We start from the raw sequence: 16,601 nt of genomic DNA, 5'->3' as shown, positions 1-16,601 counted from the left end.
CATCCATCATTCCAGATATTGATGCATTCGTTTATCAAAAACAGTGTCAAATATCGCACTAGTTTTACGTTGCCTTTTACTTTTAGAAAAATGAATATTACAAAAAAACATTATCGATATCAGTGATTGTTAACTTCTGATCTGCCCAATTTGTTCTGCTCATCGGCTATCCTTATTGTTTGTGTATTTTATGTGTGGCCCAGAACACTTCCTCTTCTTCCAATGTGGCCCAGTAAAACAAAAGTTTGGACACCCCTGTTTTAAACAATTCTACAATACCTCTTTTTACACTAGCAAGAATATTCATTCTAATACAAACTGTAAAAAAGTTGCACAAAACTACAAAAGATCTTTGATTTCTTGGGGTGTTCTATGACAAAAGTGTACTTTTGTGCATATATGCCTGAAGCAAACATTGAAAACTCTCAATAGATGTTCAGTGCAAAAAATTTAATTGGGACTATTTAAAGACAAGACAGGCTTTCAGCATTCAACCCACTGCAATTTACCTTCAGTTTATTTTAAGTACAACATGGTAGGAAGTTACTACATAGCAAGATTTTCTGCCAGTAGTAATGAAAATATTTTTATAGATTACTCAAAAGGAGCTTGCAGCACTCGTGAACTTTGGCGGGTTCTGAGACAGACATGTATTTCTTAATTTGTGCATCAACTCCCAAGGACTTGGCTAGCTGCACAGCGTTTAAATCATTGCTGACCAGTGTCCCAAGAGCCACAAGTAACCTGAAACTAGCTTCAAGATCTTGTACACCTTCCATAACTGTGCTGATGGCCGACAGGCATTGAGCCTTCCCCTCCAAGTCACTGGCTTTATGTAAACAGGTGCAATAGTTCAGCATCAGTGTGGCCAGCGCAGTATGGATATTCTTATTATTTACTGCCTTTAGTTCTAAGGCTTTATTTATGACAGTATCCCTCTGAGACATCATAAGTCTTTCACCTGCCTCACAGGCAAAGCAGTTACATAATGCCCGAAGTACAAGCAGTTGGTTGGCTTGTCTGCCACTTGGACGCATTATTTGGAAGAGGTAGTTGATGAACTGATTGCCATTTTCACTGCAAAACATTTCATTGATAGTAGGGATTTTGACAGCTATTCGAAGAACATCCAGTGCTGGGAATACAATATCTGGAAGCAATAGGAGAAAGAAAAAGAAATATTAGGTTATTGTATACATATTATGTAACATCTACAGAATTAAAATAATTTAGATCTTGGTTTAGTCTTTTTATTGAAGTGGACCTATGCTCATCTAAAAGTTTCTAAGGTGACAATGCTGTTAGGGTTAGCAAATGCTAGTCTTCAAATCACTCTGTAACCCTTTGGTTTCCTAGGTCCAAGCTATAAATAGGGGTCAACCTTTGCCCAAGTTGAGATAAAGCCTCGCTTCTGTTAATTGGCAGCACATCAGTGAGTAGAGGCTCTAGCACTTGACAGTTGGCTGACAAGGGCAGGGTTTAGCACTAGAAGGCTTCACCAATGCCTCACATAAAAACGATTTCTCAGAAACCAAGGGGGTATCACATGAACACACGAATCAAACTAAAGCCTAGTACACACAATGAGAATATCAGAGGAATGATCATCCATTTCTTTTTTTGCATGCTAGTCCCATGTCAAAACCAATAGGTTACTAAAGTTACAAAAATTCTCATAAAACAGAATACAACTTTAGAAGTGATGCAATGTATTCTTTCATTTCTAAGAATGTGTGGTCTTGGTCACACAATTTTGTTTTGTACAAATACCATATTAATTACACAAAAATTGTTTGTTCTGTTGCTTGTCCTTGTTTATCACACAAACTGTCATGATCAGCTCTTGAAAGCTGTGTACTAATTAATAGATTAATCACTTCTAATGCATTTTTTTTTCCAATGCGTGTATGGGCCTTAAAGCAGAGGTCAGCTCACCGCTGCAAAAATTAAAAGCCAATAGCTGCTGACTCTTAATAATAGGACACTTGCCTGTCCTGGAGTCCGCCTCCATTGCGAGTAAGGGAACCCAACAGTGTAGCCTTACTGCTTCACGCCAGGAACCCTATTGCACATGCGCAAGGCTCCGCTCCTCTCTCCTACTGGCCCGGTGGCCAGGGAAGGAGGAGAGAGCCCGAGTGGTGACGCAAATATCCACACCTGAGGCTCCTGGAAGTGGGGACAGGATGCATGTCAGAGATAGGTATCTTGTTCCCATTCCGCCCCCGAAAGGTGCCAAATGTGGCACTGGTAAATTCAAAACCCAGAAATGAAGACAGAAAAAATATCACAGGGAGTCCAAGCCTTACCACTTGCCTTCTGGACACTTTCACCCCCTTCCTGCCCAGGCCAATTTTCAGCTTTCAACACTGTCACACTTTGACAATTTTGCTGCCATGCAACACTGTACTCCTATGAAATTTGTATCTTTTTTAGACAGATAGAGCTCTCTTTTGATGGTATTTAATCACCAATGTTTTTTTTTTTTTGCTAAACAAAAAAAGACTGAAAATAATAAATAAAAAAAAAATAAAAGTAAAAACACCACACAACCCCTTTCTTCATTTCTGTTATAAAATTTTGGGGCTGCATGGATAATCTGGGAACTGATGATCAGTGTAAATGTCCCCTGTCCTAGGATAGTCATTTATTGGCTTTCCATTCTTTACACAGTGACAGTGCTGAGGAAAGGAAATGCCAATAACCAGCATTTGTTTGCAGGTGATGAGCTGTGAATGGACACAAGGGCATGCATGGAGAGCGGTGTTCTGGGAGAATGTCAATAGATGCTCTCCCAGAACTGGACAACCACACTGTAGCTGTGTTTTTCGGCTATAGTGTGGTTGGCAAGTGGTTAAAATTCTGTTCACCTATTCTTGTGACTCCCGCACCGTAGAAGGTTGTTGGTTAAAGACAAAATGGCCATCTGTAAGAACATGCAGTGTAACACCTGGGCAATCTGTAGCAATACAAGACCCCTTAAAGTGGTTGTAAACCCTTACAAACCCCTTTGACCTACAGGTAAGCCTAGATTAAGGCTTACCTGTAGGTCCAAGCAATATCTCCTAAACCTATATGGTTTAGGAGATATTTGCCCGAAAACGGGCACCGCTGTCTACGGCGCATGCGCCGTAGACAGCGGCGCGCAGGCGCACTGAACGCGGCAGTTCCAAAAATGGAGCTGCCGCATTTGTCGACTCCCGTGCGCATGCGCGGGAGTGACGTCACCGCGGCTTCGCCGAATGACAGCGGTGGAGCTGCGAGACGCCACCAGCAAGATGGATGCGGCGGACTACAGGGGACAGCGCGACTTCGCTGGCTCCTGTGTCAGGTAAGTGACACATAATGGGCTACTATGCGATGCATAGTAGTCCATTATGCTTTACCTTTGCAGGGAAAAAAAGAGGAAGTAAACTCATCAGGGTTTACTTCCTCTTTAATGTGGTGAGAACAAGAATGCTGAAACACTAAACTTATGTTCTGCATATAGTTTGAAAGGTCTATCCATAGGAGTCATTCTCCAGATAAGAACCTTGGAAAAATGTGAATACCGGTCTAAAAAAAAATTTGTATATTCTCATTAGGCAATTATGCCACTATATTCAGGTGACATACACTTGTATCAGCAAACAGGAAGTAAATGTGGAAAAATTAACAGGTTAGTGCCTAACGGAGGCATAGTAGGAGAGTTTTTGTATATAGATTATGCCTTTATTTAAATCTGTGCAGAACTTTCCGTATGATGCATCAATTTTAAAGTGCCTCTGGCCTTGCTGTAGTGAACAGATTTCTTCTTTCTACAACAGGTCTTCTGCCGGATTAGAGTGTGGCAGGTGCAACACTATTCCTTGGTTTTGCTTTTGAGCTCCCACTTCCAGTCTGCACCTGGCACGTGACAAAGAAGTAGCACCATCCACATAGGAAATAGTGAATCCTAACCAGGATACAGTTGATTAATCTTCTTCGGCTATGTGTGCAGTGTGGCATTCTAGTGTGGCTAAACAGAAAATCCTCTTCACGCTAGCAGTGCTTACCTTATTTTTAGAATATTTATACAACACATCCTAAAGCCCAACTTTAGTCAAAATGGTTAGTGAGGAAAGATTGGGATCTTTGCTACTATGCCTACTTGGGATATTTCCCCTTACTTGCTGTCCTGGTGACAGGGTGACTTTTTTTTCCTGTAATAGATGAACTGATACAGCAGAAAAAAAACAAAACACTTAGTTTTATTCCTGTCTGTACTTTCCCATCCTCGTGACTCCATACTGTCTCACAGATACTGTAGAAGTAAAAACCTCAAATCATCCTCTCTAGCCAAAACAAAACCACTGAGGCTAGACTTGGGCACTACCACGATTTCTGAGAAATACACAAAAAGTACGTATAGAATTTGAGTGGTGCACCTATTCGAAATAGCAAAAAAGTGCAAGCAATTTGTTAATCAAAAATGATGCAAAATGCCAAACAGCTATGTAATGAGATAAGGCCAAGTTCCTAAATGGAAGAAAAGCAAGCATATTTTGCACCTTCAGGCCATTTGACTGTTTTCCATAATGTGTCCACTTGTTGAGCAGTTGCCGTTTCTCCAGAGGGATTAACAACCACAGACAGGAGCTGGTCAAGTCTCATCAGATCATCCTCAGCCAGCTTGTGTTCTTCAGGAGCCTTCTCATTCAGTTCTTTTAGTTTACCTATACATAGACAAGAATGCAATTAAAAGAAGAGATAAACAGATGTCAAATGTATAATACTTCTAATAAGTATAAGACTGTTAATAAATAGATTACTGCAAAAGTAAAAAAACTCTTCTCTGGACACTCTGGACATATACATCACCATCAAAGTTATACAGCGAGAGCACAGAGCAGCTCCGAACCTCTTCTTCTCGGGTTTCCCGTCAGCGCTCTTGGCCCCTCCCTCCCACAGAGTGCACCTAGCGCAAGCAGCTTGCAATGGGGGCACCCAAGCAAGCTCATTCACAAGCTGCTGCAGTGTGCCAATTTGTACCACCCCCTCGCTTTCCTCATTAGCTCACTGGCGGTCTTAACCAATGAGGGAGAATCCCCAAAGAGCTGAGGCTCTCATGAACATTGCTGGAGAAAGATTGTGCTCAGGTAAGTATGAGGGGGGCTGCTGCACACAGAAGGTTTTTTACCTTCAAGCATAGAATGCATGAAGTTAAAAAACCTTGAGCCTTTACAACCACTTTAAATAGGGCTATATTCCAAAGATCTTTGATCTTCCTTAAGCCCTGTTCACACTGACTTTGAAAGCAGGAGTTTGAGGTACGCTTTTAATTCTCCTCAAACTCCTATGCAATTAATAATATGGACAGCGCACAGTGCCGTACACCTTATCAAAGCATGAAGCGTTAGCTTCACTTTGCTTCAAAATTGAAGTTTCCTATTGAGTTTGAAGATGTTGAAGCATTTTAACTTCTTCCATTCAAGTCTATGGTAATGTGCCGCAAACGCACCAGCATGCATTTGGGGCGCGTTAACATTACAGTAAAAATAGGTGTTTGTGAGTCAAAATGCGCATAGGACATTTGGTGGAGCATTTTCTTTTTTTTCCCCCAACGATTGTTAAAAGCGAGTCAAACAAACACACCTATTAACGCTATATGTGCGTTTGTTAAGAATCATTATTTTTAGTCAAGTGTAAACAAGTCCTTAGAATATGTTTAGCTTAAAATGTGGGAGGGAATATTTAGCAATAATTGTTATATAAAGTACATCTATCCTTTAAGACAGCGGACAATAAATTAACACGGATTGGTTGCACACAATTGGTTTTTAAAAAGCTCATTGATATTTGAGTACCAAGATGAAGACATAATCACCTTTGCAAGGCTGGCAAGTGGAACGATTGAATCTTTTTTGGCACATTAGGCCAATTCATTAGTCTCTGAAAACAATCTTTTGGAGTTGTTTTCTGGGAGCTATAGACATACCCCCAGAGATTGTGAAAACGAATAAAAAGTCACCCAATATACATCAACTGAGGTACTTCATGAACGTTCCAATAACTGGCAATACTAATTAAAATGGCAGAGTTGGACAACTGTTATATAATATCTGTAGCCAATTGGATAAATATGTAACCTCACAAAAACTATAGCTGAATCTGTAGCCAAACACTCACCCAAAATCTGTCCTGGGTTTGCTTGGTCAAAGGTGACAGGCTCTCTCTTTGGAAAGTAGGTATTTGGAATTTGGGCAGCAGCTGATTTATATGCATTCCTCCCTGAAAGAAATTATACCAGACAACATTTTATATCAACCACCTGTGAAACATTGTACATACAAGAAGAATTTGAATTTAGCCATCAGATCATGTGATTAAATCTTGTGGCGATAAATCATAAAATAACTCGTACACAAGACATTTCGACATAGATCACAAAATTGCACACTTCAGTCTTGTGGCAGAGGGCAATAAGAAAAAAGGACTTCCACAGACTTGAAAGGGAAGACAACGATTATTCACCCATTTGCAAGCCTGTTGGATGATTTGTGCTATTAAAAAAAAAGAAAAAAAAAAAAAAAAGCTATCCTTAGAATAATTTCATAACACTCTGTGAATGTGGGAGCAACCAGGGAATTTGAAAAATGTTAGAGATTAAGGCTGGATTTACCTTTTTGCACTGCCTTTTTTGAACCCCTCCAACAAGCCTACTTTAACAAATCACATAGAACAGATGTAATTTATCTGTGCATTGCTTTGGAAACGGATGCAGGTCTGCATTGACAGCCCATTCACAATTATATGCATGCACTTACACATTGCAAAAGTATGAATCCAGTCTAAAAAAATCTAAATTTGTAGCAACAGCTTTATACATGTTTGGTGAGGATGGTTACCTGTAAATGGATCTGCTACAGCTGAGGGTACTGCATTTGACGAGGAACCAGGCACATAACGGCTACCACCTGTAAGGCACAAATTTCAGGCTTCACTACTAGCTTCCTAACATTTTCGTAAAATAGGTTCCAGGATAACAATTTCATTGAAAGCTAAATTTACCCATGAATTAACCAGTCAGATACAGTATGTCATAAGCAAATAATAATAAAAAAAAAAAACACCCCATAAGTAGCGAAAAGGATAGAGTTACTTTACTTTATTGTTATTATCTTTAAACTACCACAGGCAATAGCTCTTCCGGGTTTTCAGATTTTTCTAGTAGATGTTTTATAGAATAAAAAAAAAAAAAAAAAAAAGGGGAGATACATCGCACTTTGAGACACAGTGCACCGATTATTTTTGTCCCCTCCCCACTGCAGTTGCATACTTGCCACCATGCTGCGCTCAGAAGACAGGCAGGAAAGTCCTATAGGGACTGACTGTGCAGTCAAGAAAAAAAAGATGTACAGTATACACTGTTGAGGGCTGCAGGTCAAGTTAACTATGCATGTGGGATTAAAAAAGGGACAACTGCACTTTGCCTGAAAGTGCACACATCCTTTCAAAACTGTTTCACAAGATATCTTAAAGATAATTAGACAATGAGAGACAGAAGAAAACAATAAAACCATGCTGCACGTCAGTAAGAAACTAAGGCTGGCCATAGACTGTTCCGAGTCTCAGACGGTTCAGCAGGAACCAGGCGAGATTTGAATCGTGTATGGGCAGGCTGAAAGTATCGACTTGATCAATCAACTTGGGTACAACCAGCCTGTCGGATTTAACTTGTGATTATTGCTAGCAGCTGCTATATCTACTAGCAATAATCACTGTTTTCTCCTGGCGGGGATGGCTTCCCCCACTGGGAGAAGACAATGTCTCGGCAGCAGGGATTTCCCTGTCAGCACTGTCTGTGTTGATGGGGGAAACATGCAAATTTCTTTCCGGCAACCCATGATTGCTGGAAATAAATTTGAACCTCTATGACCTGCTTTAGGCTGAGCGATTTTCTCCTGCGTGAAAAAAAATAAAATAAAATTGCTTGTTTTCGCCTAAACAGTCTGTGTTGATGGGGGAATCTCTCCCACAGAGCCAGCTGCTAGCAATAATCACATGTAAAATCTCAGGCTGGTTTTGCCCAAGTTGATTGATCAATCAACTTGGGTACATTCAGCCTGCCCATACATGTTTCAAATCTTGGCTGGTTCAGCAGAATTCAAACCATTTATGGCTGGCTTAAAAGTAAGCTAGGAAGTCTCATCTTGAATCAGGAAGGCTGGCAACTCACATGCTCTTAAATAAAAGTACTTTATTTGTCACATGGTTACACAGGTACAGGCTATAAGCTGAGGAAGTCTTATCTGCTTCATATTGAGAAACATTCTACACCACTACTCAAGCTGCAAACTACAGTTCATAATATTCTTCTTCTCTTAGGTTGGCCATACACGGTTCGAATTTTGGCCAGTTCAAGATTTAAACTGTTAATGAGCAGGCTGAATGTACCAAGTTGATCGATCAACTTGGGTACAACCAGCCTGCTGGATTCTCTTGTGATTATAGCTAGGGTACTAGGGTGCTATAGCCGCTAGCATTAATCAGTTTCTCCCGTCGGGGGTGGCTTCCCCTGCCCACCTCCTCTCACCCGCTGGGAGAAGACAATTGCTGATCCCCCTGTCAAAACTGCCTGGGTCGTGGGGGAATTGTGCAAATTTCTTGTTGCAGGAAAGAAATTTCCACAGTGTATAGCCAGCCTTATACAAGCACATAGTTTTCCTGATAAGAAACTCAGGTTAAAAGTGCCAATAAGCACCATTATTCTGTCTAAGCTGCAGTGTGGCAGAGGTTCATTTTTCAATTTCAGCTTTAATAAAAGGAGGATGTTAAGAAGCACGCTAGAAGAGCTTTTATCCCAAAATACAGTGCAGGAATTGTGTAGCTGTAAAACTGCTTGCTTTTATAATATATGTATCATTAAACCTTTGGAGAATAGTGGTCATTAATGCCTAGATGCTCATATTTTTTTAGTGACATATAAAAAGGTTTGTACATTTAGTAAAATGTAAAAAAACAAAAAACAAAAACAAAAAACAAAAAAAAATCTCTACTGCTATAGGCTGACAAATGTGCAAGATGTAAGAGAAACAAAAAGTTTTTACCATGCATGTGACTGCCGTGTTTTAACTGACAATAACATGATCAGGAACTATTTTGACTGGATCTTGATTGTCAGCAGGGACCCCAACTGTCAGTGACAACTGGAATTGAGAGCCATCTTTCATGTAGTGTTGGCAGCTGGCTCTCAAACAGGGGATGTTTAATAATGCATTCTTGCCATGAGGTATCTGCCGGGGAATGTTAATAAACAGATTATGGGTTGGAAATGAGTTAAAATAATTTACCTGTGAATGGATCAGCAGCAGAAGCAGACGCAGAAGAACTTCCAGGGATGTAACGACCACCACCTACAAAAAAAAGAGTGCATAATGGCTTTATAGATGAATGAACAGACAACTTACACAGTGGAGACAGCAGTTCACTTTCTCTGAAAACCCTATACTATTACTCATGATGAACACTTCAGTGCCTAAACAATTAAGGGTGGCACAGTGGTGTAGTGGTTAGCACTCTCACTTAGCAGTAAAAAGGGTTGCTGGTTCAAATCCCAACTACGACACTACCTGCCTGGAGTTTTCATGTTCTCCCCGTGCCTGCATGGGTTTCCTCCGGGTACTTCGGTTTCCTCCCACTTTCCAAAGACATGCTGGTAGGTTAATTGGCTTCTGTCTGAATTGGCCCTAGTATATGAATATGGACCTTGGATTGTAGGCTCCTTGAGGGTAGGGACCGATGTGAGTGTGCAATGTACAGGGATAGGGACAATGGTAGACACTCAGGTTGAACTGGATGGACTGGTGTCTTTATTCAACCTTACTAGCTATGTAACTATGTAATGTCTCTAGCCACCTTTACCTGTAAAGGGATCAGAGAATCCAGAAGGTGTAGCAGATATGGTCTGTCCCCCGGTGTTGTCAATGATGAATTTGGCAACTTGATCTAAAAACATTGGGTTCAGGTCATTTCTTTCCAGAAAATTGTGTGCCACAAGCCATGGATCCTCAGTGATGTTGTATGGCAGCTTGAATGAAGGCCCACTCTCATTTACATCAATTGTGAAAACATAATCATACTCCTGAGAAAACAAAAATACTGTTTAGACTTTCTATCTATACAAAATGCCTGCTTTATGCAAAAAAAGAACATAGAATTAAGTCATTACAAAAGACCTGGAAAAGCTAGAGAATGTGTCAGATGTGAACACAGAAGCACTTGGAATGGTACCTAAATAGCTGGGTGAAATCACTGATGAGGAAAACCTTAAACATTCTTTAGGCTATACTGACTGCACAGCAAGCTGTATGTTGACAAGTTCTCTGTAAAGATATTTTATGCAAAACAAAGAAGGTTCATACTTTTCCTTCAAACAGGACTTTCCCAGAAGTTTGCTGAGTAGCTCCTGAAGAACCAACTACATCTCCAATCTTGATCCAGCGTCCCTCACTAACACTCCATTGATATGCTTCCACTTTACCATTTTCATTTACTAAACGGGTCTGCCCTTCTTTAGTACCTATAAAAAAAAAAAAAAAAAAATAAAATAAAAAAAAAAAAACACATACAAAACAATTACTATAAGCTTTGGTAAAAAAAAAAAAGATAGTTTCATGAGAACTAAATACACTTGAATGTATGAGTCTGTTGCCATTGAAATCGAAGACTCTATGATGCTTAACAAAAGTCATAACATAAAGCAACAATAAACTGAGAGTTTAAAATTGTAATATTTTGACAAACTCCATTGAAAGGAAACCATGCTCTTTTTATATTTTTTATTTGATATATAAAACGATGTATGCAACCTTATTACAGACTGTCAATGTTTTACAATCCTAGGTTTTGTGTACAGGTTATAAACATATTTGCACACGGGGCAGCTATATTAGCTCATTTCATATATAGACTCTACTTTCTGCTTTGGAGACCTGCATTGTGACTTTGCTCCATTGCTGATCTCTCTCTGAACAAGTGTAATGCTCTCCATAATAGATTATCTCTAATACAAACTGATCTTATGTCAGCTGTTCTTAACCAGTTGCCGTCTGTGCACTGTAGCTTTACTGCTACAGTACGACTGGCTGCGCAGAATACGTATACACACACGCGATTCTGCTCTTCCAGGCAGGGGGCACATGAGCTGCTTGTGCTGTGATTATAGTCACAACACAAGCCAATCAGTGGATGTCGTCCAATGGATGACCGCCACCATAAGCTCATCAGAGAGGAGGAAGACCGTAAACAAGACAGGAGCTCTGTCCTGTCAGCAGGGAATAAAAAAACAGCACATTCTTTAGTGAGAGCACCATAGTTGTTTAAAGCGCAAAAATAAAAAACCCAGTGGTGATCAAATACTGCCAAAAAAAGCTTTATTTGTGGGGAACAAAATGACAAATTTAATTCACGTACAAAGTTGTATGACTGCGCAACTGTTCGTAATTGTCGTATAGCAAAAAATGGCCTGGTCATGAAGGTTGGTAAATCTTCGAGGTCAAGTGGTTAAGCACGCAATACTTAATTGAATTCCCTGATATATGATTGACTAAGAGGAGTGTTTATGTTTCTGTATATTAAATCTAAAACTCTTAACATGGAACAAGCAAGCAAAAAGTGGCTCTGACACTTTTTATTTTATATTACTATACTCCACCTGCAAACCTTTACTCTTTTGTCCCACCATTCTTTCCTCTGATCTGAACTCTCTTTGCATTGACACACTTCTAGGACTGTCAGATGTCCACGTCCCCCACTGCATGCTGTGGTCCTTTTCATTGCCTCATATCATTACTACTAAAAGGACATAATAGTGATGTAGGGGCCAGCGGATGGAATGCCAGCATGTAGTGGGGGGGGGACACAGGCATCCGACAATTCCAGAAGTGTTGAATATAACAATTCTTATAGAGCCCGTAGGTCTTGAACAGAATAAAAATCAAATAATGGAACAGGTGTGTAAAAATTGTCTTTTTTTTTTAAAGGAGTTTTTAATTTAAAAAAAAAAAAAAAAAACCAGCAGGGTTTAAATTAAGTAAACAATTACTTTTAGGTACCTGCTTTAAGACCCCCGTCACGCTGGAGGCGTTTTTAAGGCGCTTTAGCACAAAAAATAACGCCTGAAAAATGCTTTATCAGCAGTCCCAGTGTAGAAGCCCAAGTGCTTTCACATTGGGGTGCTGCTCTGGCAGGATGTTAAAAGAAGTCCTGCTAGCAGCATCTTTGGGGCGGTGGATACACTGCTCCTCCATCGCTCCTGCCCGTTGAAATGAATGGGCACTGCTGCTAAAGTGCCTGCAAAGCACTTCAGTGCTACATGGGCACCATTAACCCTTTCCTCGACCGCTAGTGGGGGATAAAAGTGGCCTACTAGCAGCGCTTTACTGATAATGTGGCCAAGGCTGCAGTGTGAAAGGGCTCTAATAACTCAAAATGTGCACCGATTTAACATACTGAGACCCACATACACAGACTCAACTTAACTCACCTGGTTCACTTAGGTGCTCTTTCCCTGGAAGATCCTCTATTTTGATATCCCCCAAGTCACCAGTTTTTGGATCTATAGTTGCTTGGGACAGTTCATCTTCAAATGCTTGCAATTCCTCAGCACTAGCCATGCGCTCTTGGCTCGCTGTAAACACTCTGATAATACCATCACTAAAAACATAAAATATACAGGTTTTTTATTTGCATAATCGTTTTTTGTCAAGCAAATCATTTGCCTCACATTAAAACCGGACTCTATGCAGATATTAAAAAGACACAAAGTGGCTCCATATTTATTAGACATCACTACATATATATTTTATAAATACAAGCAGTGAACCTTAATTTGTCCTAGTTTTAGCCTCTGTGCAGTACTGTACAGCAGTGCTAAGACTGGAAGATGGAGTAAACAGACGAAGAAGCCAATCATATGTGCTTCTGTGTTCAGGTGCCTACAAGGAAAATGTTAGGAGAAAGCGTAGTGACAGAAAGATTAGCCCATCCATCTGCTGCTGATTCTTTCACTGTCCAGTTACAAGCTGAAGAAGGGACAAGATCTGCAAGTACTACTTAAAGGGGTTGTAAAGGAAAATATTTTTTCACCTTAATTCATTCTATGCATTAAGGTGAAAAAACAGCTGACAGTGCCAGCCCCCGTTTTACTTACCTGACCCCTCGAAAAAGTCTCACGCTCGAGCCCGATGTCCTCTTCACCGCTCAGTCTGGCCGCTGATTGCCTAGAGTGGATGGATTGAAAGCAGCGCAGCCATTGGCTCGCGCTGCTGTCAATCACAGGCAATGACGCGGCGCGCCGGGGCCGAGTGATACAGTGATCGGCTATAGACACTGGCTGTATCACGGGAGCGTGCCCGCAAGTGCTCCTCACCATGCGAGGGAGCTCACATGAATGCGAGAAGTACTTGCTGGGGGAAGCCGAGACAGCTGCTGAGGGACCCCAGAAGAGCAGGTTCAGGGCCACTCTGTGCAAAACGAGCTGCACAGTGGAGGTAACTATAACAGGTTTGTTATTTAAAAAAAAAACTAAAAAAACTTTACAACCCCTTTAATTGCAGCAGAAAAAAAGGTCTCCTGCACTGCCAGACAATGTCTTGCTGTGTGGCAGTGATGTGTAAACCACAGGAGTGGATGGACAAAAATACAAAATCTTTGGCAGCAAAAAAAAGCTCCCTTATATGTACAGTATATCATTTATTTAGCTGTGTGCCTGAAGTTCAGCTTTAATAGGCTTTGCATAACAAGTTATGAAGTTAATAAAGAACTGTTACTCTTACTAGGAGTAAATAAATTGGGACTACAGGCTGGATCAACATGTTAGGAAAAAAAAAATATATATATATATATATATATATATATATATATATATATATATAAAAAAAAAAAAAACGCTTTTACTCACTAAATCCAACCCAACAGTGATGTGAGTCTTCTTTTATTTTTGGAAGTTATTTATTTTTTGAATAAAACACCACAATGACAATAAGTAACACACAATGCTCACATCAGATATTGGACTGAAAGTAAACCTTTTAGCTATTTTTAAATTTAATAGTAACAGCCAATCATGTTCTAGTTTTACATTGTTACTAAAGTTTTGATTATGCCTCACACCTGGTGGTAATTCCTGCCAACCCACCATAACCTGCCCAATGAAAAAGGCTCAGTGACCAATAAGGGTGCTGCCATTGGGACAGAAAGGTTGAATAACAAAATGAAACTGAGATCGGAGGAGCACATAGAGCAGGCTTTACTGACTTACAAAAAGGTAACCATTGGTATGTTGTGGTATCTGCTCTAAACTACATACATTATTTACATACATACATAATTTACAGATAATGAGTCCACAGAACAGCTCAGTATTTTAACTGGAGGTTATATTTCAGTAAGAATCATACCTGGCTCCCACAACAATGTCTCCATTATCTAAGATGCAGCAGCACCATACAGACTGGGCAGGCAAACGGACAGTCTGAGTGCATTCTCCACCTCTCCAAATCCTCATTGATCTATCCTCTCCTGCAGTCACAAAATCTAAATAGTAAACAAGCACATCGTTATTTTTACAGAGAAAAAAAAATCACCTCAGTTCCCTAAACGCAAATATACATAGGTGAATTTAATTTTCAATGGTCACCACCAGTTAGGGCACAGTAGATCTGTGTTTACTCTTATTCTAACTGCCATGTTACACTCTTTTATAGGTTTTCAGAGACAGCATGTATTTTCAGTACATAAGGTCATTTTAAATTTGCTTTGGTATGTATGCAGCATCTCATTCTCTTTAACCACTTTGCGCCCAGGCCAATTCTGACATTTCTCTTCTACATGTAAAATTCCTATTTTTTTTGCTAGAAAATTACATAGAACCCCCAAACATTATATATGTTTTTTTAGCAAAGACCCTAGAGAATACAATGGCGCTCGTTGCAACTTTTTATCTCGCACGGTATTTGCGCAGCAATTTTTCGAACACGTTTTTTTCTGAAAAAAAACTGTTTCATGCTTTTAAAAAAAACAAAAAAAAAAAAACAGTAAAGTTAGCACAATTTTTTTGCATAAAGAGGAGGATACGCCGAGTAAATAGATACCCAACATGTCACGCTTCAAAATTGCATGCGCTTGTGGAATGGCGCCAAACTTTGGTATTTAAAAATTCCCATAGGCGACGCTTTAAATTTTTTTACTGGTTACATATTTTGGGTTACAGAGGAGGTCTAGGGCTAGAATTATTGCTCTCGCTCCAACGTTCGTGGCGATACCTCACATGTGTGGTTTGAACACCTTTTTTATATGTGGGCGGGACTTACGTATGCGTTCGCTTCTGTGTGCGAGCTCACGGGGACAGGGGCGCTTTAATTTTTTTTTATTGTTCATTTTATTTTTTGTTTTTTAGTTTTACACTTAAAAAAAATAAAATAAAAAAATTGATGACTTTTATTCCTATTACAAGGAATGTAAACATCCTTTGTAATAAGAATATGGCATGATCGGACCTATTTACAGTGAGATATGGGGTCAATAAGACCCCACATCTCACCTCTAGGCTGGGAAGAATTAAAAAAAAAAAAAAAAAAAAAAAAACGATCCTGGCTTCCTAGCCAGATCGGCGCCGTTAATTTGAATACAGAGGCCAGGCGTGACGTCATAACATCGCGCCCGGCCTCCGAACGATCATAGAAACTCCGGGGACGATCTAGTCCGGCGGAAATCTATGGTAACTTGCTGGGGCTGGCGGATCCTGTGACCGACTCACCGATGGAAACGGTGAGTTGGTAGAAGCACCGGAGGGCGGCGGGAGGCGTCCCCTCCCGCCGCCCGTAAGAACGATCAAGCGGTGGAACAGCCGCTATGATCGTTCTTATGGTGCAGGGAATCGCCGGCTGAAAACTGGAGTTAGTACTTACCGGTAACTCCTTTTCCGGTGGTCTTCCAGGACAGCCCTTGAGAGATGGAGCTCCTCCCATCGACACAGGAAACACATTGCCACAGTTCAAAAGGCGGTCCCTCAGGTCCCTGGTCAGTCATTCACCAAGAACCGAAGGATGGAACTGAAAAACATATAAACCATAACAGGTAATAACATTAGTACATCACTACAATCAAATAAAGGGTGGGATCGTGCTGTCCTGGAAGACCACCGGAAAAGGAGTTACCGGTAAGTACTAACTCCAGTTTTCCCAAGTGTTCTTCCAGGACAGCCCTTGAGAGGATCCCCAAGTACTTACCAGATTAGGGGGGGACCACGGCCTGGAGGACTTTCCTCCCAAAGGCCTGATCCTGACTAGACATTAAGTCCAGTCGGTAATGCCTTGTAAAGGTGGAAAAGCTTGACCATGTGGCTGCTTTACATACCTGCTCCGGGGTGGCACCAGCTCTTTCTGCCCAGGATGCAGACAACGCTCTTGTGGAGTGAGCTTTAACACCCTCAGGAGGATCTCTATTCAAGGCCTTATACCCCTCTGCTATAGCTAGCCTAATCCATCTAGCTATGGTTACTTTTGAAGCTTTCTGTCCCCTACGCTGTCCGGAGAAAAGGACAAAAAGGGAGTCTGAGATTCTGAATGGATTTGTTATTTTAA

At 40.5% G+C, this 16,601-nt stretch overlaps 1 protein-coding gene across 1 annotated transcript in view; it reads right to left on the bottom strand.

Moving 5' to 3' along the window:
• Nucleotides 1-435: 435 nt before the first annotated feature.
• Nucleotides 436-16,601, bottom strand: part of PLAA (phospholipase A2 activating protein) — a 37,277-nt gene continuing 21,111 nt past the window's right edge. The window contains exons 6-14 of the mRNA XM_077475149.1: nt 14,418-14,553; nt 12,503-12,672; nt 10,380-10,537; nt 9,880-10,099; nt 9,309-9,371; nt 6,864-6,932; nt 6,145-6,246; nt 4,527-4,691; nt 436-1,150 (exon numbers count right to left, since the gene is read on the bottom strand). Of these exons, the coding sequence (XP_077331275.1) occupies nt 588-1,150; nt 4,527-4,691; nt 6,145-6,246; nt 6,864-6,932; nt 9,309-9,371; nt 9,880-10,099; nt 10,380-10,537; nt 12,503-12,672; nt 14,418-14,553 (1,646 nt within the window). The 3' untranslated portion in view covers nt 436-587. The remainder of the gene's footprint in view (nt 1,151-4,526; nt 4,692-6,144; nt 6,247-6,863; nt 6,933-9,308; nt 9,372-9,879; nt 10,100-10,379; nt 10,538-12,502; nt 12,673-14,417; nt 14,554-16,601) is intronic.

Source organism: Lithobates pipiens, unplaced genomic scaffold (genome assembly GCF_037356315.1).
Source record: "Lithobates pipiens isolate NorthernLeopardFrog02 unplaced genomic scaffold, aLitPip1_a1.2 Scaffold_13, whole genome shotgun sequence".
Classification (NCBI taxonomy): domain Eukaryota; kingdom Metazoa; phylum Chordata; class Amphibia; order Anura; family Ranidae; genus Lithobates; species Lithobates pipiens.
The sequence above is the reverse complement of the archived record's forward strand: the minus strand, read 5'-3'. Positions and strand labels throughout refer to the sequence as shown.